The 25,576-nt window shown below is 34.6% G+C and overlaps 3 protein-coding genes across 4 annotated transcripts; 1 reads left to right on the top strand and 2 right to left on the bottom strand.

Moving 5' to 3' along the window:
* Positions 1-216: 216 nt before the first annotated feature.
* Positions 217-2,426, top strand: SPL8 (squamosa promoter binding protein-like 8). Of its 2 annotated transcripts, none has more exons than XM_023658087.2 (3): positions 217-360; positions 689-1,330; positions 2,041-2,426. In XM_023658087.2, the coding sequence occupies exons 2-3, from the start codon at positions 717-719 to the stop codon at positions 2,273-2,275; spliced, it is 849 nt and encodes a 282-aa protein (XP_023513855.2). In that variant the 5' UTR covers positions 217-360; positions 689-716; the 3' UTR covers positions 2,276-2,426. The 2 variants fall into 2 exon arrangements, with proteins under 2 accessions (XP_023513855.2, XP_023513854.2); XM_023658086.2 differs by lacking the exon at positions 217-360 and adding an exon at positions 394-599.
* A 4,312-nt stretch (positions 2,427-6,738) lies between these two features.
* On the bottom strand, positions 6,739-12,621 carry LOC111779166 (vesicle-associated protein 1-3). The gene is made up of 8 exons (XM_023659244.2): positions 12,389-12,621; positions 11,678-11,748; positions 11,490-11,571; positions 11,204-11,319; positions 10,938-11,099; positions 10,781-10,822; positions 8,877-8,954; positions 6,739-7,044 (listed from the first exon to the last, which is right to left on the bottom strand). Exons 1-8 carry the CDS (start codon positions 12,438-12,440, stop codon positions 6,931-6,933), a joined length of 717 nt encoding a protein of 238 aa, XP_023515012.2. The 5' UTR covers positions 12,441-12,621; the 3' UTR covers positions 6,739-6,930.
* Positions 12,622-15,327: 2,706 nt separating this feature from the next.
* Positions 15,328-17,027, bottom strand: LOC111778763 (PLATZ transcription factor family protein). Its single transcript, XM_023658737.2, has 5 exons — positions 16,711-17,027; positions 16,446-16,613; positions 16,273-16,347; positions 16,046-16,189; positions 15,328-15,940 (listed from the first exon to the last, which is right to left on the bottom strand). Exons 1-5 carry the CDS (start codon positions 16,711-16,713, stop codon positions 15,575-15,577), a joined length of 756 nt encoding a protein of 251 aa, XP_023514505.1. The 5' UTR covers positions 16,714-17,027; the 3' UTR covers positions 15,328-15,574.
* Positions 17,028-25,576: the final 8,549 nt, after the last annotated feature.

Genomic DNA, 25,576 nt, shown 5'->3' with positions numbered 1-25,576 from the left:
AATCACCGAAAGAGAATACGTAAATTTTATTACTTACTATTCAATAGTTTAGGAGAAAGCATATCATAGTAAAAAAAAAATTACATAAATTTTGGTAGCATCCCGATGGAAACTTTTCAAATTTAACCGTTGAACAAGAGAGTAAAAAAAAAAAAAAGAAATTGAGAAGATAGTGGGGAAGGAGGGTAAAATGGGAAGCATGGAAGGTAAAAAAAAAGCATGTAAAAAGGTTATAAACCTGTAAATGGTAGGAAACAGAACAAACCCCACTGTCCCTCTCTTTTACCTTTCCCTCTGCAGAGATGAAGGCGTCTGGGTGGCAGTAGTTTGAGTACCCACAAACCCAATCGCGTCCCGCAGGTCAGGTCCTAAACTTAAAGGGATACACTTAATTAATGCCCCTTTATATAACCAAATATGCCCTTCCAAACCCACTCTAACTAAGACAACAGCCCTCTAAAAGGACACCCCCTCCCCTCTCTCTCTCTCTCTCTCTCTCTCTCTCTCTCTGCAAATGGCAATTTAGGGTTTTTTTTTTTTTTTTTTTTTTTTTTTTTTGGGATCTGAATTTTTGTTCTTCCCATCTGCTTCAGCCATTGGTGAGAGTGAGAAATTTGTTAATTTTAATTTTTATTGCGTTTTTTTTTTTTAATTTTTTTTTTTTTTTAAATTTTCTCCGACATTGCAGGTACTTTGCCTCGAAATTTTAAAAGAAAATGTTGGAATATGAATGGGGATCAACGAACGCGCCGCCGATTCTTCTCCCCGGCGACGAATCCGAACCCGCTTTTAACCCGGAAGCGCCTCACTCTCACCATTTACCCACTTTCATCGACCATCACCACCACAACACTTTCTTGCCGACTCTGACTCCGCCGCCGTTCACTACCCACTTCGGCGGGTTCGACGACCACCGACACAGCTTCATAATGGGTCCTTCTCATCATTACGATACTGTAGTCGACGCCGTCCATGGCGGAGGTGTCGGAGGGGGGGAGTTTGTGGTGGTACCCAAGAGTGAGGAGGTTTGTCGGAGTATAACGGCGGTTCCTGTAGATTTCGCGGCGAGGATAGGGCTAAATTTAGGGGGGAGAACCTATTTCTCGTCTGAGGAGGAGGAGTTTGTGAATCAATTGTACCGGAGAGCGAGAACCGGTGGCGAACCGGGTTCGGGGAACTGGTCGGCTCGGTGCCAAGCGGAGGGGTGTAATGCGGATCTGAGCCAAGCAAAACAATACCACCGACGGCATAAAGTTTGTGAGTTTCATTCCAAAGCTTCCACCGTCATCACCGCCGGGTTGACTCAGAGGTTCTGTCAGCAATGCAGCAGGTTCGTTCCCCCTTCCTTCTAAAATTCCCAAACTACCCTCCTAATTGCTCCGTAAACATTTAGCGTTATGATCATTTAGATAGATTAAAAGTCGAAATATGTTCGAATTTATTATAAACCGAGATGAAATAGTACACCGAGCTTTAATTTGTAGCTACTCCGACATTAAAATTAGTTGAATTAATCTTTCATTATAGTACCTAGGCTTCCAACTACTTAAATATTTCACCCAACTTAGTGACTCAAGTGTGTAAAATGACATGAATGCCCTTGTTAGAGGTCAATCATTGGTTGGCCGTATGGTGGAGTAAATCCCGAGGGTAATTCCGTCCGTAGGAAAAAGATCCTGTAGTTTTCAGGTTTGACGGTGGCTCTAGACTTGCCCCCCTTCACAAAAGACCTAGAGCCACTTTCCACAGATAGCTGCACATCTGCCCGAAATACCGAAAATGCCCTCGGGATACCAAAATAATGATTGGCCTTCCGTACAAAGAAAAAAAAAAGAAACCCGGAGGGCATTTTCGTACCCCGTTTTTATTTTTGGTTTAATAAAATATGTGTGTTTGGAATGAAGAACCAAACATAGGTCAAAGTCAAAGGTTAGAAGTGGACCCCACGTCCATTATTGTAATAATAATATACTTCAAAAACTATGTTATATTATGTGTATGATAATATTGAAAAAATGGATGGTGGAGGGTTTATGACAGGTTTCATGTGCTGACCGAGTTTGATAACGGAAAACGGAGTTGTCGGAAGAGGTTGGCGGATCACAACCGTCGACGGCGGAAGACACAACAAATTTCCAATCAAGGAAGCCCCAAGACGCAGCGCCTTCAAACTACTACTACTACTTCTTCAACCGAACAGTCGGCGTGGTCGGTGACCGTGGCAGTGTCTCCGGCCAAGATGTCGTTGGAGTGCCTTAGCCAACGCCCATATTAGACAACAAATTTAATGATATTAATATGTGTATTGTGTAGGTAGCTTTTATCTTAACCTTTTTTTTTATTTTAGTTTTAATAAAAATACATTTTTGTGTAATATTATGAAGTTCATTTAATAGTAGTACTGATGCTCTCATTTGGGTCTGCAACTATGGGATTTTTATTACAAAAAAGCTATATAATATTCATTTTCATTCCTCATCTTATATGTTTTTTTTTTTTAAGTTTTATAATACGACTAATTTTAGGATAGTTAAGTATGTTGGATTCTAAGCTCGATCTTGTGAACAAATAAAATTCTTAAGTGAACTTATTGTTGGAACGTCAAAAGTTTGGGTTGGATGAAATTGTTTGATGCATGAATAACACGTATCATGTGGCCTTATTTACGTGTTATTATTTATGACATGATATATATGATGCATATATTTTTCTTTACGTTTGTTTATAATTGTTAGGTTGATATGACCATAAGTATGGAAGTATTTTGTATATCATTTTATTGAACCATGATTTTTAATGCAAGATCTTATACATGTTGTATATCATATAATTATGGGTTAATTATCAAATATGTAACGCATAGATTCGTACACCACAAATAATATTTGTGGTCATTTCATTTTTGTTAGTTTTTAGCAAAATGTCTATGCGCTAGCCTATATATAGTCGAACATATGAGGTACGTCAATAATACCACATAGTGGACCCACATACATATGCGTGGACCGTATATAAAAAAATATTATGCATTCAACCCTACGTGAAAAAGAAAGTAGTGCCCAATGATGGTGTTACCCAATGAGTATTTCTCATCTTAGGTTTTAACATTTTTACGGGTAAAGGTAAGAGTCTTATGTACCGATGACGGCGTCAATTGAGGAGGCTATAGAATAAAGCCATAGACAATAAATATATATATATATATATATATATTTCTAATTTATAATTTATCAGATTTTTATCTTTTATTTCATTTTATATTTTGTGTTTGATAATTGAGTTTTATTTGAGTTTTGGATTTTAAAAAAGGATTTTGGTTTTGAGATAAAATTTGATTTTAAAACCAGTAAATTGAATAATTTGAGATCAAATTGATCAAATTCAGATGAAATTAAAAGGAGATTCAAATTTGATAATAGAAACTATAACTTAACTAAAAAGATATGCGAAGTAAATGAGAACAGAAAAGTTTAAATAAAAAATAAAAGAAAAGAGAAAAAGAATGATAATGATTTGAAATTTTCCAGGAAAGGTATCTGTTTGGTGTCAGAGAAAGTTGGTCAAAATAGGGTGGTGGATTGCTCTGCTTTCCCGGAAAGTTGCGGTGAGTAGGAATTGGTCAAAAAGTTATATAAACAAATTAACCAACGCCTACCCACAATTATCCTATTCTCAATCATATATATATATAGGCTCCATGTCCGACATCCGGATCATGCTTATCCAAGACATGTTGTCCATGGCTGTATACTCGTTTCACAACTTCTCCATGTCCGACATCCCGATCATGTTTATCCAAGACATGTTGTCCATGGCTGTATACTCGTTTCACAACTTCACGACGGAGAACGAAACAAAATGCTGGACCGTCAAGGCAGCTTTACCCGTCTTAAGAGTGGCAAAGAACTGGCTTTGTGATAGTCAAGATGGATGACTTCGACATCGTGTTAGGGATGAATTTCTTACTATAACACAAAGTCATTTTCATGCCACTAGCTAAAAGCTTAGTAGTAATGGGGTCGAAGATATCTAAACAAACACCCATGAACTAGGAGGAGTGAAAATGATGTCAGCACTACAATTGAGAAAGGATATTAGTCATGATGAACCTATAATCACTGCAACTACCATATTTAAAGAAGGAAGCTCGAGCGAGCCAACCCTAACACAAGCTTTTACAATTGATTCAGAAACACTGCGATGTGAGACAAGGAAGTCAGACAAAGTATTTATCTCCACTTGGGTAGATAAATAATGAGATTGATGTTATATCGAGGGCGAGATTGCCTACGACAAATGAATGTCATACAACTCAACCTTGAGCTAGTTGAATTCTACAAACCGCTAAATGACTTGCTAATAGTCGGGACAATTAGACCCATAAAGCCTACCCTAAATGACCACCTAAGGGCTAGGGAGAAACACGAAGCCAACACCTTTGCTGAAGGAGGGAGACAGAGACAATCCTTTGAAACAACACATATTCATGCAGAAGTACCATCTAGACAGATGAAGAGAAGGGTCGATCAAAAGGGTCGACCTCGACAGCTTCAAGATGGAAAGAAAGTTCTGATCAAGTTGAGGTCAAATCAACTTCGAGATCAAAGCAACAATAGTCAAAGACTAGTACGAAAATACTATGGACCATTCAAAGTTATCCACAAGGTCGGAAAGACATCATATAGGATCAAATTGCTCCTATGGATGCGGACTAGCCCTCTTGTCCACGTTAATAACTTGAAACGTTACAATACCAACCAAGAAGACATCAAGTACAAAGAGACAACACAACCAAGAAGAATTTCCAAGCGAAGAAAGTAGAAGAGACTCCGACAGAGAAGACACCAAATGTCAACGAACCAATAAATAGTTTCCAACAGTTCCTTGCAGAGTGGAAGATACTCCTCAATGTTGAAATCAGCTTGAAGCACGTCGAGAGACCTGAAGTCAGCCTCAACTCACATCGCTGAGTTCCTAATTGAGTGGGGGAGGATGTCATGATCATGTTTGTTCAAGGCATGTTGCGTATGGCCGCATGTCAAATGTCTTGGTCGAGACGTATTGTCCATGGCCGCATGCCCATACCAAACCCTTTATACATTGCTTTCATCTTAAATAGGTTTTTACTATTTCACGTTGTGTCAATATGGGGTGTATGATCACCGTTCACCAAAATTTTGTCTATACCCGCCATGGCTAAAATGCCCCATAATATACTACAGTGGGATATGACTAGTTGTTTAAGTCATGTTGTTCCTTTATTTGCTTATAATCATATAACTTTGCTTTCTTTCCTTTCTTCAAATTGTTTTCAAATATATTCACTCACTCACATCTTCTAAAACATTGAGCGCAAACATGACTCGGTTGAAAATGTAAAGTCTTAACCTCTAATTTCAAAGAAATAGTACACTGTCGGCTGTCGTTTCACTGCCACTCATAAGATCACAATTATGAGGTATGTTTGGCCGTTGAGAGGCACCGCAAAAAACACTATTGTAGGAAGCAAGACACCAACAAAGAAATAACTGCATGGGTGATTAGTTGAAGTTTGAAGACCAACCAATTCAATTGAACCCATTTGACAAGTTCAGTTGGATTGTTGATCGGTTCAATTTGACCAATTGGTCTACTTGGACCGGTTTAGACCAATTTGGTCGGTTTAGCTCATTTTTTCTCTATTATTTATTTGAGTGAGAATAATATTTGTAGCTAATTCAATATAACTATCACTTTGAAGACTTGATCAAATAGATAGATGGAACATAATCGAGATAGAATTTACTCCTTTCATGTTAGATAAGTACATGAGTAATTTCTTTCCGTGCTAACTTCAGAACTTGAACAATGAGTCTCATGCACTCACTAGCCTGAGCGAAAATTAATTTACTATGGAATCATACATAATAGGCTTATTAGAGGATCAATGATGTTTAAGATATAAGATGTAATTACAAGAGTAAAAATAGAATTTTTAATTCAATTATAACGCACCATCAACCGTCAAATGAATTGGATTATAAAAAAAAACGCCAATTTCAAGCCCCATCCCAATTTCATTTTATTTAATTACACATGGTTGATGTAGCCGAATTTAAAATAATTTAGACTTTCCAATAAACTAAAGATACATCAAATTTAAAATTTTTTAAGGATGAATTTCAAAGTTTATCCTCACAACTTTGAATCAATCAAATCTTCTGGCTTGGGCAATAAGAAAAATTGAAGAAATGGAACATATAAATAGGCACCATATCTGTGTCTGTTTGTTTGTGTTATATTTGGGAGATTGATAAGAAATGGGATTGATGAGAATCTCTTTTTCATTCATGTTGGGAGCTCTTTTTGGAGCCTATGCTGCTCAGAATTACAATATTCCCAATGTCAAAAAGCTTGCAGATTCTGGCTACTCGATGGCAACACATGTCGAGAAAAATTATCGAAAGCCCGTTGCAGGGAAAACTGATGGCGAGGGCGAGGGCGAGGGCGAGGGCAAGGGCGACCATCAAAAATGATATCTTCTGAGCTTTGCTTGTACATGATTATGATTTTAGTATTTGGAACCATGGTTCTTGTGATTGCTTTATTGTGATGGATTTTGTACTCAAATCATTGTTGTATTCATTGTTCATATCTACATGCTTTAATAAATCTTGAGAACTGTTTGGAGGAGAGAAAAGGCATGGCTTTTACTTAACCAAAATCCAAATGGAAACCAGATGGATGAACACTAAGAGGGCAAACAAGCAACAAAAAGTATTCTTCTGAAAACAACTATCCAGAGTCGATGTTGATTGACATAACAAATCTGTCTTCAGTTTTGACTCACTAAGAATTCAACCAATTAAGGTTGTTAAATTCTGGACAAAACACAACACAGATAATAACATCAAAGTGCAGCAAGCAAACGCCAGGGAATGCCTAATTTGTCTATGTTTTCTTTAACAGGTATCCGATCAGAACTCCGATGAGACCAACGAGCACCACAAGCAATACAGAGAAACCGCCACCCTGCCTTCCGCTTGATTCTTTCCTCAAAAGTTCCTGCCAAAAGAAAAAATATATATATATATATATATCTTAAAAAAAAACTATAACTTGGGCAAGTGACGAGATCAAAGGAACATTAGCTGATTTGTGCAATACCAGACACTCATCAAAAAGAGAGACAAGACATAAAGATGCTACACTTAATGGATATAGATCGAGCTTTCTACGTTAAGAGGCTAAAAGTAAAAGCAATGCTAGTAACTAGATTGAAATATGATAAAATTATTGGTAAATACGAAACATCAGTTCGAGACCGGCTAAATCCCCTTGCTTGTGTTTCGTAATCTTTCGTAACATCAAGGGAAAATAAACTTTAGGGCTCTGTCCTCAGAAAAAACAACAATAATAAAAGCTTGTATTTCTACCATTGTCAATCTTAATGGTAATAAAATGATCAGCACAAAATAACTAGTGATGAGCCAAAAACTTGTGAAGGTAGCTTCGCATGATTAATAGTGTGAACCAACCATAGTCATTGAATCTATCTTTGAACTTTTTGAAGGGCTCATTATCTTACTTTTTCATAATACCCAATTTTCTTGAAAGTAAGGCCGAAGGGTAGGGAGGGAAGAGGCGTGGGATTTGGCTTAGATAATTGGCTTCTTGCAACTAAAAGGAATAGAATTCCCCATAGGATCCCTTCCTTCCATTCTCTAAAAAGGGAAAAAATCACACAGTGGGATACCATAATTCTTTCTTTAGTTACAACCAAAAGTCAGCTTGGATACAGGCAAAAATGTCAAGATATTGACTTGTTTTTATGATTTTGTTTGAATAAAAACTAGCTTTCATCATAAAAGAACGCCAACAAAGTTATCTTTTATGAAAATGTAAATGTCCCTATCTATGTAAATAGACATGCAAGAGAAAAAGACATGGAAACAACAAAATCCATAGAAATTGTTATGTTTAAATCCTATTTTGGTCCTTAAACTTCCACATTTTCTGTTTTCATCCCTAACTTTTGAAATGTCTTCACCCCTAAACTTTAGAAAATAATCATTTTAGTCCCTTTATTTTCCCTTTACACAAATTCATAACATAGCTTTAAATATATATATTAGCATTAATGTGAGCAAGTAGAAGATTTGTACTGGGAAAGGAAATTTTCGGCAGAAAAGTAATACACCAAGGACTCAAACGGCTATACCTTTTAATGTTGAAGGACTTAGGTGGACAATTTGAAATGGTAATTGTGTTAGTGCAAGGACTAAAAAGAGAAAATTTGAAAGTTCATACCAAACTAGAACAAACTTGACAGTTAATGGACCAATATGAGATTTTAACTAAATTTGTTTCATTTAAATAACTTTAACCATTTTTAAATCCAAAATATAAGGTTGTATACTGTTTAGATATGCAAGAGGAAAGGGCATGGAAACAACTTAGTTTTTACTCCTTTTTCTTATCATCCCATTTATTTCAGAACATGCTCAGAGATTTGTCAACATTTTCCAACATTTTCAATATTTACACATTAGTTCAAGAAAAATTCCCTAGTACTAATGTCCACCTTAACACAAGGACATGTCAATGGGAATATCAATATGTCGATGATAATATCAACATTTCAATAAAAATTTACTCATGGCCTCAACATAGTTCACACAAGTATTATTAGACACAATCCTCTATCGTTTTCTTGGGCTGTCTTTAATATGTACTTATATCTTGTAAAAAGAAAAATACTCACAATTCCTTGTTCCATGACAATCAGCCAATATCTCCTCCCAAACACAATCATAGAAAGAGATCAAAGCACTAGACTAAGTAGAATAGCTAAGCTTGAAGATAAAGAAAATAACATTCAATCCTAAATGAAATACCAGTTCCTGGCGTAGTTTCTGATTCTGTTGCAAAGCTGCAGCTTTCTCCTCAGTCAACTTAGAAACTGCGGACCACGTCTGCATCAATATTTTCATCATGAAGTAGAAAAATCAACAGACAATACAGTAAAAAATAAATGCTATGAAAAGTTTTCAGCATCCACTTATCCAGAAACACATTGACCAGCCCTTTCCAGGTACATCTCCCAAATGTGTAATGTAACAGCTAATAACCCATCAATCAATTCAAATTTACACCCAATGGTTTATCATTCAAGTATTATAATTATCTACAAAGTTTGAACAACACCTAGAACACTTGGTTTACAACAGACTACCAGGTTCTGTAAATGATTAACACTTGAAACAATTGTACTATTTATGATCTTACTAGTTATCATACTAATAACTAAACACCAAGAAAGCATTTCTTGCCGAGAACTAATTTTGAAAGTTCCAATAACCAAATAGGCAAATTTGACAGTTACAGAAGAAATCTACAAGTAGCTGTTATCTGAACTGCTCCAAATAGATTCAAGATACACTACAATAAAACTGGCCTCCTGAAGTGCGAAAATGAGTGGGAGAAACAACTTATCATTTTGCTGCTACCGGAACTCATGATTGTTTAAACTTTAAACCCCAGCTCTCCTAGCCCCCATATATCATCCCAATCATGGATAACAATATTTAAGATTGGACAGGAAAAGGAATAGAGCAATCGATCACATCCTATACCTTGCATTAATTAAGAAGGAAAAAAACACACAAACAAATAAGACAGGGCAGCTTCCGGTGACACAGCACTTCTCGAAAACAAAAAGTCACAAAGTCATGACTGATGGCCCCACACAAAGTCACATTGTTTGGAAGGTTGCTCTTCCTATGTCTCGAACTTGGACAAAAATCCCAACAATCCAATGACAAAAGCATGGTGACTACATCTCTTAAAGTTGCTAATTTTCCGCCTAAGTATATGGATCACAAATTCTAGAAGTTGAAAAAGGTCCCCTCATACCTCAATTCTTGACTAACGACTTTTCATCATCTAAAATATCATTCCCATTTTCACATGTAAGTCCCTCAGGCCTTTAAAAACATGTACATGTTTGCCTGGTTGTGCTAGCCACAGAAAGGTAAATGCCTTAAATATAAATTAGAAATCAAAAGAATCCAAGCATTTGTGTCTAAGATCTTAGTGGTGTATGTTTCTAAAAAATGTCTACCTCCTTTCCTCTACTGTTACAATGTTTTTTTTTTTAAAAAATAAGATTTCAACTTCTCTTGGTGCCGCTCCAACCTTGCTGATAGACATGGCCACACAAAGCCTATCAATTTTTTTAAGTTAAGAGTTTCTTTGCCTATCTTTTGGAATATTTAGAAAGAAAGAAACTCAAGGTTTTCTTTGAAGACAGAGAAAGGGAAAATAGAGGAGGCTGAGGGACCAAATCTCTTCTCACCTATATAGTTTTGCTGCTACCGGTAAAAAATTGTAGTTAGTAGTCACCTAATTTTTTCTTTAATTCTAGTGCAAATAGTTTATACTTGCATTGGACTTTTTAGGAGGATATCTTATTGTTCTTTCTTTTCTACATTCAACTGGAATTAATAGAGTAGTTCCTAAGGAAACAGTCTTCCTCCATATTTCATTCACATTCCCATGCATTTGGTACAGGCTCTTCACTGGCAAGCAACATTGAAAAAACTTTAAAATGGAACACTAGAACATTGAAAAGTACTTTCTGTACAGTCAGAAAAAATATTCATGTTACAAAAAAATTTGAAAAGTGTGTGCAGTGAAAGAAAAGACAATGAAAGAGGGAGCAAAGAGTTTATAAAAGTCATAAAGAAGATGAAACACTTAGATGTCTATATAATATAGAAGCAAGAGAAGAACATCTTACCTGTGATGACTTCTCTTTAGGATCCTCCAGAGATCTTGAAACCTAATTAACAACAATTGCAATAAAATAAGCAAAAGCATCGGCTTCATCACCAATGATGGGTGGAAAAGAAAAGACAAGAGTAAAAAACTACAAAAGAAACTTGGAAAACATTTACAGCATCAAACAACGCAAAATTTTGGTTTCCATCATCGACTGCAGCGGTTCTGGGAGGAGATCCTTCTTCAGATCCTTCTGGAACAGGCGATGGTGGATTTGCAAAAGTGTAAACAACCCTCATCTTAAACTCATCTACTACTTTACCATCTCCCTTGTTAAACTACAATTTCATAGATGCAAAACATAAACAAAAAAATGTAAGATCATTATAGATAGAAAAAAAAAATTACATAACTAATAAACGCATAAACAAGAGATTCCCACCAATTCTGCACTAATGTCCTTCGATGTTGTACCATCGGGTGCTACAACACTTTGAATCAAGAACTTATCCTTGCACTGCATATCAGGAGGCGCCTCCTTTGGACCTTGCATCGTAACTAAAAAAGACAAATAACATATCAAATATCCATAACTCAAAAGTAGAGACCAACTACATGAAAAATATATAGGCCAATCCAGTAGACACAATGAAGAAAAATCAAGGTGTAACTCATAATTTTAAATAGAAAGAGAAAAATGAATCAACTACTTTCACATACTGATTTACCTGTAACATTGCTTGCACTACTGGGCAAAATGATTCCAGCATTAGGACGAACACAATACTTCTTGGGATTGGTGGTTTTAACCTATTAAATTAGGATGATAGAGTTCAGAAATGTACACATAGTCAATTCGTACCCGTCAAAATGAAACGAAACTAACGTACACCAAGAATGAACAAAAAAGACATACCTTGAAGGCAACATATTTGTCCGTTTTGTTGGTCAATTGCAAGGAACAAGAACTTTGCTTCTTCAATTCAACTTTTCCATAATATAACGAACACACATAAGTGAAGTTTCACAAACTACAGAAGTAAAAAAAATACAATAACAAACAAATAAAAGTGCGGCACAGATACCCATAAATCAGAATTTGATGAAATGGCAATCATTACCAAGCTTCAAGTATTCGAGATATCATAGTGAAATATAGGGCCAGATTTCAAAGAAGCAAGCAGAAACAAAAAATTAATCGAACTCCTACAATCAATTCAACCTGATATTTGCAATTCGTGATGAACAACAACGCAACTCCCTCAAGTAACTTCTTAAACCTTAATAGATAAACATTCTTAAGTTAGTTAGATAACCCTTGACCTCTCATCTGGACCTTTACGGACACTCCTCCGTCAGTCAACATCCTAATGTTTCACAAATTCAAAGCCCAAACAAGTGGAACCATGATGATCAGAAACAAAAGAAGAGTAAAAATAGAGCAAAAAAGGAAACAAAAAATCGAAAGCATAATCGGGGAAAATGAAAAGTTCCCACCAAAGATTCATCAATTCTCCAAGTGCAACAGTTGGGAAAGAAATGACCCTTTTGAGAAAATTTTGGAGAGAACCAAAGTGGAAAGTAGGGAAGAAACAAGAAGGGGGAAAAGTGGAAAGGTTATACTCACATGCGAATTTGAGCTCGGAGGGTTGAATATTGATATAATCCCCAGAATTCATTTTTGTCGACCCTTATCCCAGCAGATATCAAATTCTACCAAAACACTCTCGATCAGACTAATGAGAAAAGTATCATGGATCTAAAAATTGAGAAAAACAAAAGGAAGAACCCCAGAAATTTCGAAAGTAACCACACAGGGAACTGGTTTTCATGTTATTACTTTTGAGAGTCAAAACAGAGAAAGAGGGGAATTGAATGCTCCTTGTTTTACATAATTTCAAAATAATATTCCCTACTTATAAACTCATGATCTTCTACTAAATCAACGAATGTGGGACTCACTTCTCAATAATCATCAACAATTCTCCTCCTCGAACAAACTACACTATAAACCTCAAGGGCCTCCTCTTAGTTGAGGCTCGACTTCTTTCTCTGGAGCCCTCGAACAAAGTACACTCTTTGTTCAACACTTTAGTCACTTTTGACTATACCTTTGAGGTTCACAATTCTTTCTTCAATATTTGAGAATTCTATTATCATGGCTAAGTTTAGAGCATGACTCTCGTACTAGATTGTTGAACACAACTCTCTGTGGGAAACACTCGCACTCCTTATTAACACCAATCGAGAAGAGATTACAAGACACCTCGTAGAATACTATACTTTGTACATGACACTTTGTAGAATACTGCTCTTTTGTATTTTTTGAGATGAAAACCTAAGTACGCATTCTATGTATCTTTATTCTAAAATATGTACTAAATAAATATACAACAACCTTTTACAATTATTGGGCTTGACGGGTGAGTGATGATATTTTAACTGTGGTTAAATACAAAATAAAATTTAATTACAAGATGATATTGTCCAAATATATTACAAAGGGGAAAATGGGTTTGAGATACAATAACAAAATGAAATACAAAAAAACTCAAATATAAAAATGGATTGATGCTCTAAAACGACTTCCTTTGCGTCCGTGCAACTTTTGAAAGCTTTCCCACCTAGACCAACAGTCTGTGAACACCTAAAAAATAAAAGGGAAAATGGATGATTATAAAAAATAATCAGTAAGCAACTACTTGTAGGCTCTAATCGCATTCTTATAGTATAAGAAATAATGAATACAATAGCTTACGAAAAACGTTATCGTAGACTTTTTATAGCGTTTTTGTATAGTTATAATTGATGCTATAATAGAGTATGAAGTTATAGCTTATAAAGGTTGCTATGAAAACATTTTATAGCATTTTTACTCCTCAGATTTCTCTCTAGGTCTCTCTCTCCAATCCTTTAGGAATTATCTCGCAAAATGTTCCAACCAGCCTTGTTTTTATATTCAAATCATAATTAGGAAAACTTTGCAGAATAATAGAACATTACGAGTAAGAAAATTAAAAACCCGCCAAAATTTTCTCCATATTTCTTTAGTCGAAATTTGCTAACATTTAGTTTAATTTACTTCTAACTAAAAGTTGGTTCCAACGCTTCACTGCGTGAATGAAACATTTATTCCAACGTTCACTCTAAATAAAAAGTTGATTCCAATGAATATTTCATTCACACAACGAAAGCATGAGAATCGACTTTGATTTTATTTACACTTAAACAAAGATAAAAGTCAAACAAACGTACGTTAAAAAAAATATATATATAGAGAAAGTTATGGCAGGTTTGTAAATTCTTTAATTAATTAATTTTCATTCACTATAAGATAAGTATAATCCATGGATATTAACTAGTTGTTCATAATTACAATTAGGTCAAAAGTTACACCTCTTGTGTGCGGGTGAGAGGTGGAGGCTCATTTTAAAATTACATTAGAAAATATGGATATTATTTATAAAAAAAAAAAAAAATGGTGATAAAAGGGAATATTATTTAATAAAGAAAATACAAAATTTGTAGGAAGATTTGATTTTAAAGAAAAATCCAAACAACATTCCTACCTGTAATTGTTGAACACGTCAATGAGTGATTATTACGTAGATTTTAACCTACCAATCATTCAAAGCCTACACAATTAAAAATAATAGCGCGGTTCTCAGTAAAATTAAATTACCACTGGTCCGTTTTTACCTTCACCTTCTTGCCAAATTATATAAATTAATTATCTTTTTTCAAATAGGTGAGAATTAAGAATAACTAAATTTGTATTCTTCTTCATTTTTAATTTCCTTTCTTCCAATTTCGCCTTTAATTTTTTCCCAAATTTTCAATTTCATTCCCCATGTAATTACGTTTTCTTCAATCAAAGTCTTTGCCAGATAACTTCAATATAATGAAATACCTTTTTTTTTTTTATTATTATTATTATTATCATTTATTACATACTAATTATATTCTTCTTCATTTTTTTTTTTTTTTTTATCTTTACATTTTTATTTTATTTCTATTTAAGCTGTATTTCTTTCTAATTAATTCTTTACTCAAATTTTTTTAAATTTATGTTTTAAAAAAAAAATTCATAATTTTAAAATAATATAAAAGACGATAGATAATAGACTTACTACACTTACACGGTTCACTATCTCACAAATATGGCAAACAAATCATGTGCGAGAGACAAAACGAAATATCGATTTGGCCAAAAATCGCGAAGAAAATCCAAAATCTTCGTTAATGGATGTGAATCGAACTCACAAATATGACAAAATCGCATATAAGCGCCAAATTTTCTTCTTCTTCCATAGTGCAGCTTCATCTAACTTTATTTTAATTTATGAAAATGTCACAATTTAGGTAACCATTTTTAACATTTTTTTTTTTTTTTTTTATCAATTTAGAGAAAGAAAGGAGAAATGGTAAAAAGATAAATAGTAAAAAATAATGATTTTAAATTTGAGAATTCAATTAAAAAAAAAAAAAACAAATTCCAACATGCCACGTCATAATATTTATATATTTTCTAATAATAACATAATCTAATTAAATTAAAATGAAAGATTTTGAATGTGAATATTGTTGTAGTAATTAAAACATAGTCAGATCCTCAAAATATTCTCTCTATCAACAAAAAATTGGGAGATTTTTTTTTTTTTTTTTTTTTTTTTTCATTCTATTTAATTCTTCATATATCCCCAAAACACCCCCATGAGAAACCACAAAATGACATCTCTGTCCCTAAAAAACCTCCCCCTTACAGACTGCCCACTACAGTACTACACTTGAAAAATAAATAGAAAATGAAAATTCAATAGAGTGGGGCCCGCTGCGGGGTACTTTTTCTCCGGCTCATCAGACTCCCAGACGTCTCGGAAACCGTCACCGAACAGCAAGCCGGCCGGCACGTTGTCCGATACGCCGCCGCAGCAGCCGTCAAGCTACTTCTCTTTTTCTTCACAAAGTCCGTGGTCGCCGTCGAAGCAATAGTAGTCCTCATCTCCAACACTCTACCACCGTCGGAACTGGAAGAGGTTCGGGTCGAACCGGCCGGTTCTAGAACAGAGTCAGGCGTCATAATCATTCCGTCGTCCCAAACCGGTTCGGGTAATGGCAAGAAATTGCACTCCAAAAGATGCCTGGAAACCCCACCTTGCGCCTTTACCAGATAATCAATCTACATAACGAAACCCAAGGCAAGGAAAAGAAACAAAAACCCAGTTTAGAACACAAGAACAAGAAGCAAAAAATGAAGAGAAAAAAACCAGAAACCGAATCGAACCTTGCAAGAGAGAGAGCAAAAGAGATAAGGGTCTTGAAGGCTTCTATCGCAGGTACTACAGAGGTTGCCGGAGGAGCCTCTGAAGTTTCTAGTCTGTGGCCTCTGTTTCAGAAACACCACTTTCGCACTATTCGTAGTGTACGACTATTAATAACAAAAACCCCCCATCAACATTTTGGGTGTGTGTTGCAAAAGCATGGTGAGAATTAATTAAGATTTTTACTTACTTGAACAAAAGCACAGTCAATTAGCTTCACAGCATCGTCCAATCTAATGACATCGTGATAAACATATCGCCTAATCTGAAAAGGAAACACAGCGGAATTGAACAGAGTTGTGGAGAAAAGGGGGGGGGGGGGGGGGGGTTGTTGAAAGAGTTAGGGATTGTGAATTATTGTACCTGGAGGAGTTTGTGAGAGCGGTGAGAGGACAAGCAGTGCGGGCAGATACCGAGGGAACAGTCGAAACAGAAGATGTTTTTCTCGTTCTTTTTGGCATCTTCATGAACCACACAGGCGTTGAAGAATTTCTCGCTCAGAAGCGCTTGCACCCAGATGGGTACCGTGTACTGCGGACAATTAAAAAACAAGAACAGAGCAATTTAGAACCAATTCTTGCGAGAAACAGAGAGACAGACACAGAGAGAGAGAACAGAATTAACCCACCATTTCTTTCTTTTTTTTTTTTTTTTTTTAACGAGAGAGAGAGAGGGATTAGGGTTTAAGAAGGCATAGGGAGAGAGAAAGAGACGGCGGAGAGATGAGAGGAGAGGAGTAATGGGACATTATAAAGAGAAGAGAGAGAGAGAGAGAGAGAGAGATGTAATGGATGTCCGGAAGATCCTTGAGGAAAACCCTAAACAAAATGGCCTACGTTTCTTCCATATCAATTGCTTTGTAATTCAGAATTTTGTGAAAGAGGGAGGAGAGGTTTGATTTTGATTTTGATTTTGATTTTGATTTTGATTTTGGTTTGAGTGAAGCATGTGGTAAATGACAAGACGTGAAACAGTGACTTTTCTCTGTTTCTTTACAGTAAAAATGGGTACACGCTCCTCCTTCCCTCTCATTCCATCCACCTTCATACTTCAATTCTTTTCATCAAATCCATCACTTTTTTTTACTCGATTCTAACCCTATTCTTTAATTAGTTGGGTAAATTGAGTTGACCCAACCAAAAACATGTCGACTCAGACCATTTGTTCACTTTTTCAAAAACACAACTCAATTCAAATCGAAAAAAAAAAAAAAAAAAAAAAAAAAATTTGACAGTGGAGTTTAATTTATTTACGATTTATGATTTTTTGAAGATTTATTCACTTTATTTTTTTCTGCATGAATTGGGTTTAAATTTGTGGGAGACTCAAAATCCCGTTGAAATTGGAAAGTTTAATGCGTTTTTTTTAACTTTTTCTTAAAATTGGTGGATGAATACACCAAAACTATTTTTTAATTTAATTTTTATATTTTATTAAAATACTTTTATTTTTATACCTAAATTAAAATTTTAAATTTGTATGAAGTTGTCCGAGTAGGCAATTTGTTATCAATCATATCATTGCTCGTCCAAAATAGAACAACCTGCTTTTCGATTTACAAGCTATTACTTGATGATGTGCAGTATTTGAAAATATACCATAATTTAAAAGTTAGCTTACTAAACGCCATTACAAAATGAAAAGTACGGATTACTAGATTTATAAAAGTCGTAACATCTAGAATAAGACAAGCCACCAATCTACTCCGATTGCTATTGCCCCGTATCTTGTGCACGTCATTGCTTTGATCGCTTCACTAAAGCCTCGTCTTAAAAGAAATAAAGTTGCATGGATGAATATAAAATTATTCAATTACTAGCTTGTTTGGAGTGCTTAATTCATTCTCATGTCTTATGTCACACACCTCCTAACCTCCCTTTCTTGTCCAACGAGCATTCTCTAGTAGCTGTTGATGCCAGACATCCATTAGGAATAGCGACCGTCACGACAATATTATGATAACATAATGATCGTTCTCCTACCTTGTAGCTTATGCATCTATACTATCGTGAAGGATAAGGCGTATCCCCCAATGCATGAGCACACAATGTTGGTTGTGTTTGGTGGGCAAATGTGGGTGGTATGTGAGGAGAGGGAGGAGCGTGTCTTCATGAGTAGTTGTAGGCGCGAGAACTTCGGTGCCTCACTGGAATCCTCATACCTTTTCCGACGACTGAACATGATTATTTTTTATTATTATTATTTTTTTTTTTTTGTAACCAATTACACTTACCAATTCACTACTTAATGGCCTCTTGGCTCGATGGTACTGGTACCGGAGTAGGAAGGGAAGCATAAACTCTGTTAACATCGTAACCACTGCTAACAGCATGAATGCTATCTTAGTCTTTCTAATTTGTTGTCGTGGTCCTTTAAGTTACTCGGGCGACTTAGTGACACTAAGCAAATTATCCCTTGTCCAAGTTTCTTTGTTCCGTCTTCTTGAGACTTTCTTGGTATGAGAGCACTAGGGTACTAGCATGTTTATCGCCGCTCACGACTTTAAGGTGTTCAGTTTGTTGGAATCGTCTGGTTCCTAAGACATTGTCTGGCCAATCTGTCTCTACGCCTTAGACCCATCTCAAATAGCTAAATTATTTCTACTAGAGAGAACACACATTCATGCACCTGGAGTTAATGTTCAATAAGACATGCAATCGGTCACACATGCCCAATGGGGCGATAACATCCATTAAACACTCGGAGTGCAAATCACAAAATTTCCATCATTCTTTTAAACATATTATATACATGTAAGTAGTAAACTAATTAAGGAACATTAATGAAATTCCTACCACAAGTGTGACTAAGCTCATGCTTAGGCCCTAATCAAACTGAATCTATCCACTTAGGATTGGAATTACTAGCCTGCATGCATTTCCAAGCGATCCCTACAAGTATGATTTGTCAAAAATCTGAGATTACGTACTTGGTTGTCGCATGCCTCATTAAGTTCAATTGCTCGCTAAAAAGATAAAAAATAAAAATAAAAAATTCTAAATTTTTGGGGAGGATTCTTATCAGACAAAAATTGGGTTAGTATTGAAATCGTGACAAAAAATAGTCAAGCAAAAGTCAAAACGAGCAAAAATATAGCATCATGACATATGCATAGGGTAGTTATATTTATTTTATTAGACTTAGGTTAGAATATGATGTTTTTAATTTTAATGTTTATTTATTCCAATTAGTATTTCGTTGCATCGTTTTAAAGATGTTTTCGATCACGTAAGTCTATGGTAGTGTTTTAAGATAAAGTTTAAACGCTTATTTCTGCACAAAAATGATTACGTCATGATGACGGTAACGACTCTAGGTAAGTAGAAATCTAGAGTCGTTACAATGTGAAACTCAGAATTTGATGAATACCAATTTTAAATCATTTTCTTCTTAATTTTGTGTCTTCTTGCAATGAACTCGGATCAAATTAATTTCTTTACCAAAGTCGTAGAGATAAATTATTTTTCTTATATTTTTACTGATCGAAAATTAAAATAATCACATTCAAACTTCAAAATTTTATGTTCTTACCGTATCTTAGAACTTTCCAAGACAACAATTTTTCGGTTGAATCTCCACCAAATTTCTTTATACCACAAGAATTGCTTGAATCTATGACAAAACTGAAATAAAAAACCGTGGAACTTACCTTCGTTCTTTTTGTTTCTTGACGAAACCGAACGATCCAAATGCTCCTTGGCCAATCTCGAAGGCTAAGTGCTGGTTTGAACGAGTTCTGTTTCTTACTTCTTCTTCCTCTTTAAACCTTAATTTCTCTCTCTCCCACGTGTCACTAGGACTTTTCAAACCCGGGTAAAATTACCATTTTGCTCCTCCGTTGACTTAGACCATCACTTTTCAACTTTTTTTTAATTTTTATTTTATTTCTTTATAAATCTCATTCCGAACATCTTTTTCTCTTCTACACCTTAGAAACTTAGAAACTTACATAGCATCCAACTCGAGCATTACAATCTCTCTTTGTTTTGTGAATATGGTCATAATTATTTATGTTGAAACTTAGCGATAAGAGGACCCTAAACCCTAAACCCTAAACTCCAACATTTATAATGTTCCACTTTTTTTCAAAATGTTTTTGTTTTTAGATAAAAACAATGATACCTTAAATAATTGTTTAATATTGTTGTATCTTCATCTACTTTGACACGATGGACAATAAATAATAAAATTATTTATTTATTTCATAGGTTATTAAAAAATTTCTTAATTCTCACGGGTGAAGTATACGTGTTTGAACATAAAATTGTGTCGGATCGGTGACTCGCACAAATACCCTGTAAAAACAATGTTTTTTTTTTAAAAAACAAAATAAACTTTTGTTGGGAGCAGTTAAAAATTTGAAGATGAGTAAAAAGTAAAAAAAAAAAAAAAAAAAAAAAGAAAAAGAAAAATGGTAGGGTAGGGGCATAGCATATATCATAATATTATCATCTTCCCTATACCATCCTTTCTCATATTATTTCTCTCCAAAATTAGCAATTGAAAGAGATGGGAGAACAAAAAAAAAAAAAAAAAAAAAAAAAAAAAAAAAAAAAAAAAAAAAACCTCTATTTCTTTTTTACCTACCTCCACAATTGGTACTATTTTTAAATTTTCAAAAATTTAAATTAAAAAATATAATTACTCTTTAATTAATATTTTGTTTCAAAAATACCCGTTAATTTTTTTTTTATTTTCTTTAGCTTTAGTTCATATTTTCAAAGGGAGGGCGCAAACAAAGAGGGATAAGGGGGCGAATGGCGTAAGGGCCGTACGAAATGTCGATGGTAGGCGCTGCGTTGCGCTCTAGCGGTGCCTCAGTTGTAGTGTGCAGGCGCTTAGCCGTTTCAGTCAATTTTTTCTTTTTTTTTTACCTCTTCTTTTTCACCGTCCAAAATTACATTCCCATTCAATTCAATTCTACTCAACCTTAGAAATGCATATTTAACTTAATGAACTGTGAATTTGAAGTTTACTTTTCCTTATGAAATTATTACAATTTACTGGCCTTCATATATCTTATCATTAGGGTGAGGTCAACTAATTCGGTAACTTTTCAAAGTTATTCTCGTAATTCTTTGTTATAAGTGCAAGTTATATCCATGTAAGTTGATTGAGTTAAACTCGAAACATTTGAACAAACCTTCTACATTGTCTCGCCAAATCAAGGGAGCTTACAAGTTAGTTTTTATATGGGTCTAGACCAACTACATACAGTTTCTTCTTTAAAAATGTCTACTAGACGATGTTCCCTTGGTGCCTACAGAAACAACTTCGTGATGAATACAACTCCGTTTTGGGAAACACTCGCACTTTTATTAAGACTAATTAATAAGAGATTACAAGACATTCTGAAGTAGACTATTGAACTTTATTTTTCTTGGGATGAAAAACTTGGTGGATTGGAGGGCATTTATAACATACGCTAGACAATGTAAATCACATATTTGTGATCGTATATATTTATTTTCAAACTTCATTCCTAGACTATTTAAATCTTTATTCCTAAAATATCTAGACAATGATCTCGGACTTGACCTTATTGGCATAGTGATAAAATATTCTTGGTACTAGGTTGGACTTAATCTTGGAAATCCAACTCCACCTATATAGTCCATAACTTCATATCATAACTTTATTAACAAAACTATTTCATTCTAATCAAAATTTTACTCTAAGTACTTTAAATGGGTTAAAAAGTAGTCATATTAACCTCAAATACTTTGAAATACATAAAAAAAAAACGGCTCCAAAACCGTCCAAAATAGTAAGAAGGTGTCAAAAAGCCCTTGAACGTATGATTACTTGCTTATTTGGGCGTGTTCAGGCTCTCGATTCTTGACCTTCCCAAAACTGAAAATCAAATTCCAAGTTGTTCTTGGTTTGTGTGATTGAGTGCTCATCACCTCTCAACTTTTTCAATAATTTTGTTGCTTACTTTTTTCTTGAATATATGAGCTATGAAGTACGAATTTCGTAGATAAAGTTCTAAAATTTTAAAATCCGTTACTCACCAAAAGTCAACTTTTTGGTTCTTATGTTCTAGGTTTCGTCACGGAAGTTGCTCTTCTTCTTACTACGAACTTGTGAAAAATAAATTTTAAGAAATGAAATTCACTGTGGATGAGGAATTTCTCCATTTATTTAAGCTTTAATTTGTCAAATTTGGATTCCACCAATGACTCTTCCACTTGTCAAACATTGGATGGTTGATGGTTTTTGTAATTATCCCAAAATTTTTCTTTAATTATTAATTAATTTTCTCAAATTTTGCCACGTTTAGGGTTATCTTTGTAAATTTGGTTTAATACGAGGACATTTTTGCACATTGGATTTCATGTGGGTTAATTTTCAATTTACCCCTTTTAAGGTTATTTTTTCAAAAATACAATTTTAGGGTTACTTTTCCATTCATTAGATCCTCCGTAGAGAAAGTGAGTATTACATTTGTTGTGGTGTGTAGGCACATGTAAATTGACGATGTATCCCACACTTGTGTAGATATCGATCAAACTCATGTCACGTATATTCTCTACCATTGTATGAGTGTAAACTAGGGGTGTACACCCAACCCAACCCAACCCAACCCAACCCAACCCGAATTATAAGGGTTGGGTTGCATTGGATCTCAAGATATCGATCCACTCGAATTATAAGAATTGATTCAAACCATCCCTACTTTCCACCCTTTTCTCACATTATTTTGACCTCCATCTTCTATAGGGATACATGAGCTCGATTCAAACCGAGATGACTTCTCCGTCCCTTCTCCCAATTTAATTCTTGTTTCAAGTGTTCGAGAATTCTCTTCGAGTAGAAAAAACTATGTTTTTCTCGTTCGCTCTTTATAAGTTTTGAAATTTAAAAGTACGATTAAACTAGAGTAAGTATATATAAGGATGAAAGATACGACTATGACTATTACTATTATTATTTTTTTTAATAAAATAATAATTCAAAATTTTCATTAAGTATAATAAGAAAAATATATAAAAGAAAAAAAAAACCATCATCTTTATATCATTTGTTATTTTTTTGTCCTTGTCATTTTGATCATGCAAGAACTATAATATTTGTTGGATTATTGTAAGGTAAGAAGACTAAGGGAGAAGAAGAAAAGACTATTGAGTTACCTCACGACGCCGACAACCCGCTGTCGAGACTCATAGTGCTGTGTGGTGTAGATAACATCATGGAAAAGAGGAATGACAAGCCAGAAAACACCATAGTGCAAACGAGTGATTACTGTTGAACGGTGTTATCGCTTTACCGATCAAGGGGATGAATTGATTGTTAGTGTAACTCCGTCGGTTGACTTTTCGTAAGATTTAGTTTTTGTCATTTAGCAATTGGTAAAAAGAAAAAGTGAGAAAAAGAAAATGATAAAAAGAAAACAAAAAGAGAGAACAATATTGAAGAAAAAGCAAAAGAAAGGTTTTTAAAAACAATGGAGGAAGTGGCTTTCGTACGGAATTTTATCTCTCTTTTACAAAAAGAAAGGATAGAAAAAAGAAATAAATGTGTGGCTACCAGAAGCCACATGACGCGATATCTACCACTAAAAAGGTGAATAATTATAAAAGAAACAATACAGAGTTGAATGAGAAATAGAATTGAGATGGAAAGTTAATAAAATAAACTATCAACTAATATCTCCCAATAACGAAACTATAAACTAAAATCTTGAGAATAAAATAAAATATACTACGAAACGAATAAATATTAATTGATTACTAACGGATTATGAATATCTAAGATATATTCCATAACTAATATATTCTCCAAATATTAACCGATTAAATTTTGTGTTAACGACCAAAATGGAGAGAGTTTATGATTTGTGTTCGAATTTATGTTAATTCCATAAATTATTTTATTATTGAGAGATAAATTTTGAGTGGAAAATGTTGGAAGGATTGAAGTAGACTTTTGAAATGATTTTTGTGATTATTATGGTTTAATTTCATTTATTCAATTGACTTTTAAATTATGAGACATCAATGGTTTGAAAACTTAGGATGATTAGTATAGGTAAATTATTTCACACCACTAGATGTTGTACCCGTGACAATTCTCGATCCATTTAAGACTCACTTTAGCACACGCATAGGCTTTGGGCTATGCGTCGAGGTGTTTGATTTTTAGAAGTTGCTCTATGTTACAATTGCACTCTTTTGAGTTTTGACGACGAGATAGCAATTATGTAGCATTTGTTCGAACATATCAAACAAGTTAGCCGTGTAAAAAATCAAACTTCATGGACAATCTTGACCTATTGTCGAGCCTCAAACCATGTTTTCAGAGAAAATGTATTATAAAACATAGGCGAGGATGTTAGTTGAAAATAATTTGAAACAAAGCATTGTAGATGTTAATTGTATTGAATATGTGTACAAGAGATTACACTACTTGGTCAGGGAGAGAGGCTTGACGACTACGTCCTTTATAGTATATTTTGAGGCATTTTATGTCAACCGGTATAGACATGATTTTTCGATATAATACACAAATATTGTAATAACAAAATAATACAAGATAAAAAAGAGTATGGTATGACATGGACATGCAGTCACAGTCACAGTCACAGTCACCAGGCAACACACACTCTAGACAAGCATGACCATTAAATCCTCTCTCACTTAATTGGTTGACACTCCTGTCAACAGACTAGACACTTCATGTTCTTCTGAACAGGTCAACGTCAAATATCAAAATTTTGAGTTCTTTGACATCTTGGTTCCTTTTGAAAGCTTTGGATTTCGAGATGTTGAGCCCATCATGAGCTTGACTCGGTGCTTGATTTTCTATAGCCTGCATGGTTAGGTTCACTCGGGTATTCAATTCAGTCATCCCTACTTTGATGGTGTCTATCGTTATCCTAAAATCTTCTGACTACTCAGTTAAAAAGTTTCAATATGGTCTTTTGTGAACTATCTAGCTCTTTGGCATTCGTACATGTGTGCTACAAAACTCTTAGAGCTACCTCTACCTTATGAGTTACTCAATCATGTAGCTTTCTCTTCTAAGGAATCAACCCTAAATATCAATTATTTGATTGGCAGTCCATCCAAGTGAGCGTTAATAGCGTCAATTCCACCAACTTTTTCATCAAGTTCAGCTACTCGACCTTCTAGAAAATTAACCATATTGGGACTTCTTTCAAGAACAACATTTCATATTCCATCTTAGTGAGTCGGTTGACTTGTGATTTAACCAACTGCTTTGTCACCGATATTGTTTCAGTCTTAATGGCACAAGGAGCTAACTTAGCTTTAATATCACTTGTCACAATCGCACCCTTTTGGCAATTGGAGAGCGATTGTGCGACACTTGTTCTAATCTAGCAAACATGTCAGCCGTGTAAGAATTGAATTTCACAAACAATCTTCATATATGGTCAAGCCAAAAGCCACATTTTGAGATTTTTTTTATTTTTATAAAACATGAGCGAAGAAATTAGTTGAAAACAATTTGAAAGAAAGCTTTGCACATGT

This window comes from Cucurbita pepo, chromosome 17, assembly GCF_057944985.1.
Source record: "Cucurbita pepo subsp. pepo isolate OVF chromosome 17, ASM5794498v1, whole genome shotgun sequence".
In the NCBI taxonomy this organism is placed as follows: Eukaryota; Viridiplantae; Streptophyta; class Magnoliopsida; order Cucurbitales; family Cucurbitaceae; genus Cucurbita; species Cucurbita pepo.
This window is presented reverse-complemented; position numbering and strand designations above follow the sequence as displayed.

Bases quoted from the DNA above. Each gene is read 5' to 3' on its own strand.
- SPL8 (XM_023658087.2), top strand. From the start codon at position 717: ATGTTGGAATATGAATGGGGATCAACGAACGCGCCGCCGATTCTTCTC. The intron at 1,331-2,040 runs GTTCGTTCCCCC...GGTTTATGACAG, and splicing joins TTCTGTCAGCAATGCAGCAG to GTTTCATGTGCTGACCGAGT.
- LOC111779166 (XM_023659244.2), bottom strand. From the start codon at position 12,440: ATGAATTCTGGGGATTATATCAATATTCAACCCTCCGAGCTCAAATTC. The intron at 11,749-12,388 runs GTGAGTATAACC...ATTATGGAAAAG, and splicing joins CTCCGAGCTCAAATTCGCAT to TTGAATTGAAGAAGCAAAGT. The intron at 10,823-10,937 runs GTAAATGTTTTC...GTTGTTAATTAG, and splicing joins ATTTTGCGTTGTTTGATGCT to GTTTCAAGATCTCTGGAGGA.
- LOC111778763 (XM_023658737.2), bottom strand. The intron at 16,348-16,445 runs GTACAATAATTC...TTTCCTTTTCAG, and splicing joins GCTCTCACAAACTCCTCCAG to ATTAGGCGATATGTTTATCA. The intron at 16,190-16,272 runs GTAAGTAAAAAT...TGTTATTAATAG, and splicing joins TTGACTGTGCTTTTGTTCAA to TCGTACACTACGAATAGTGC.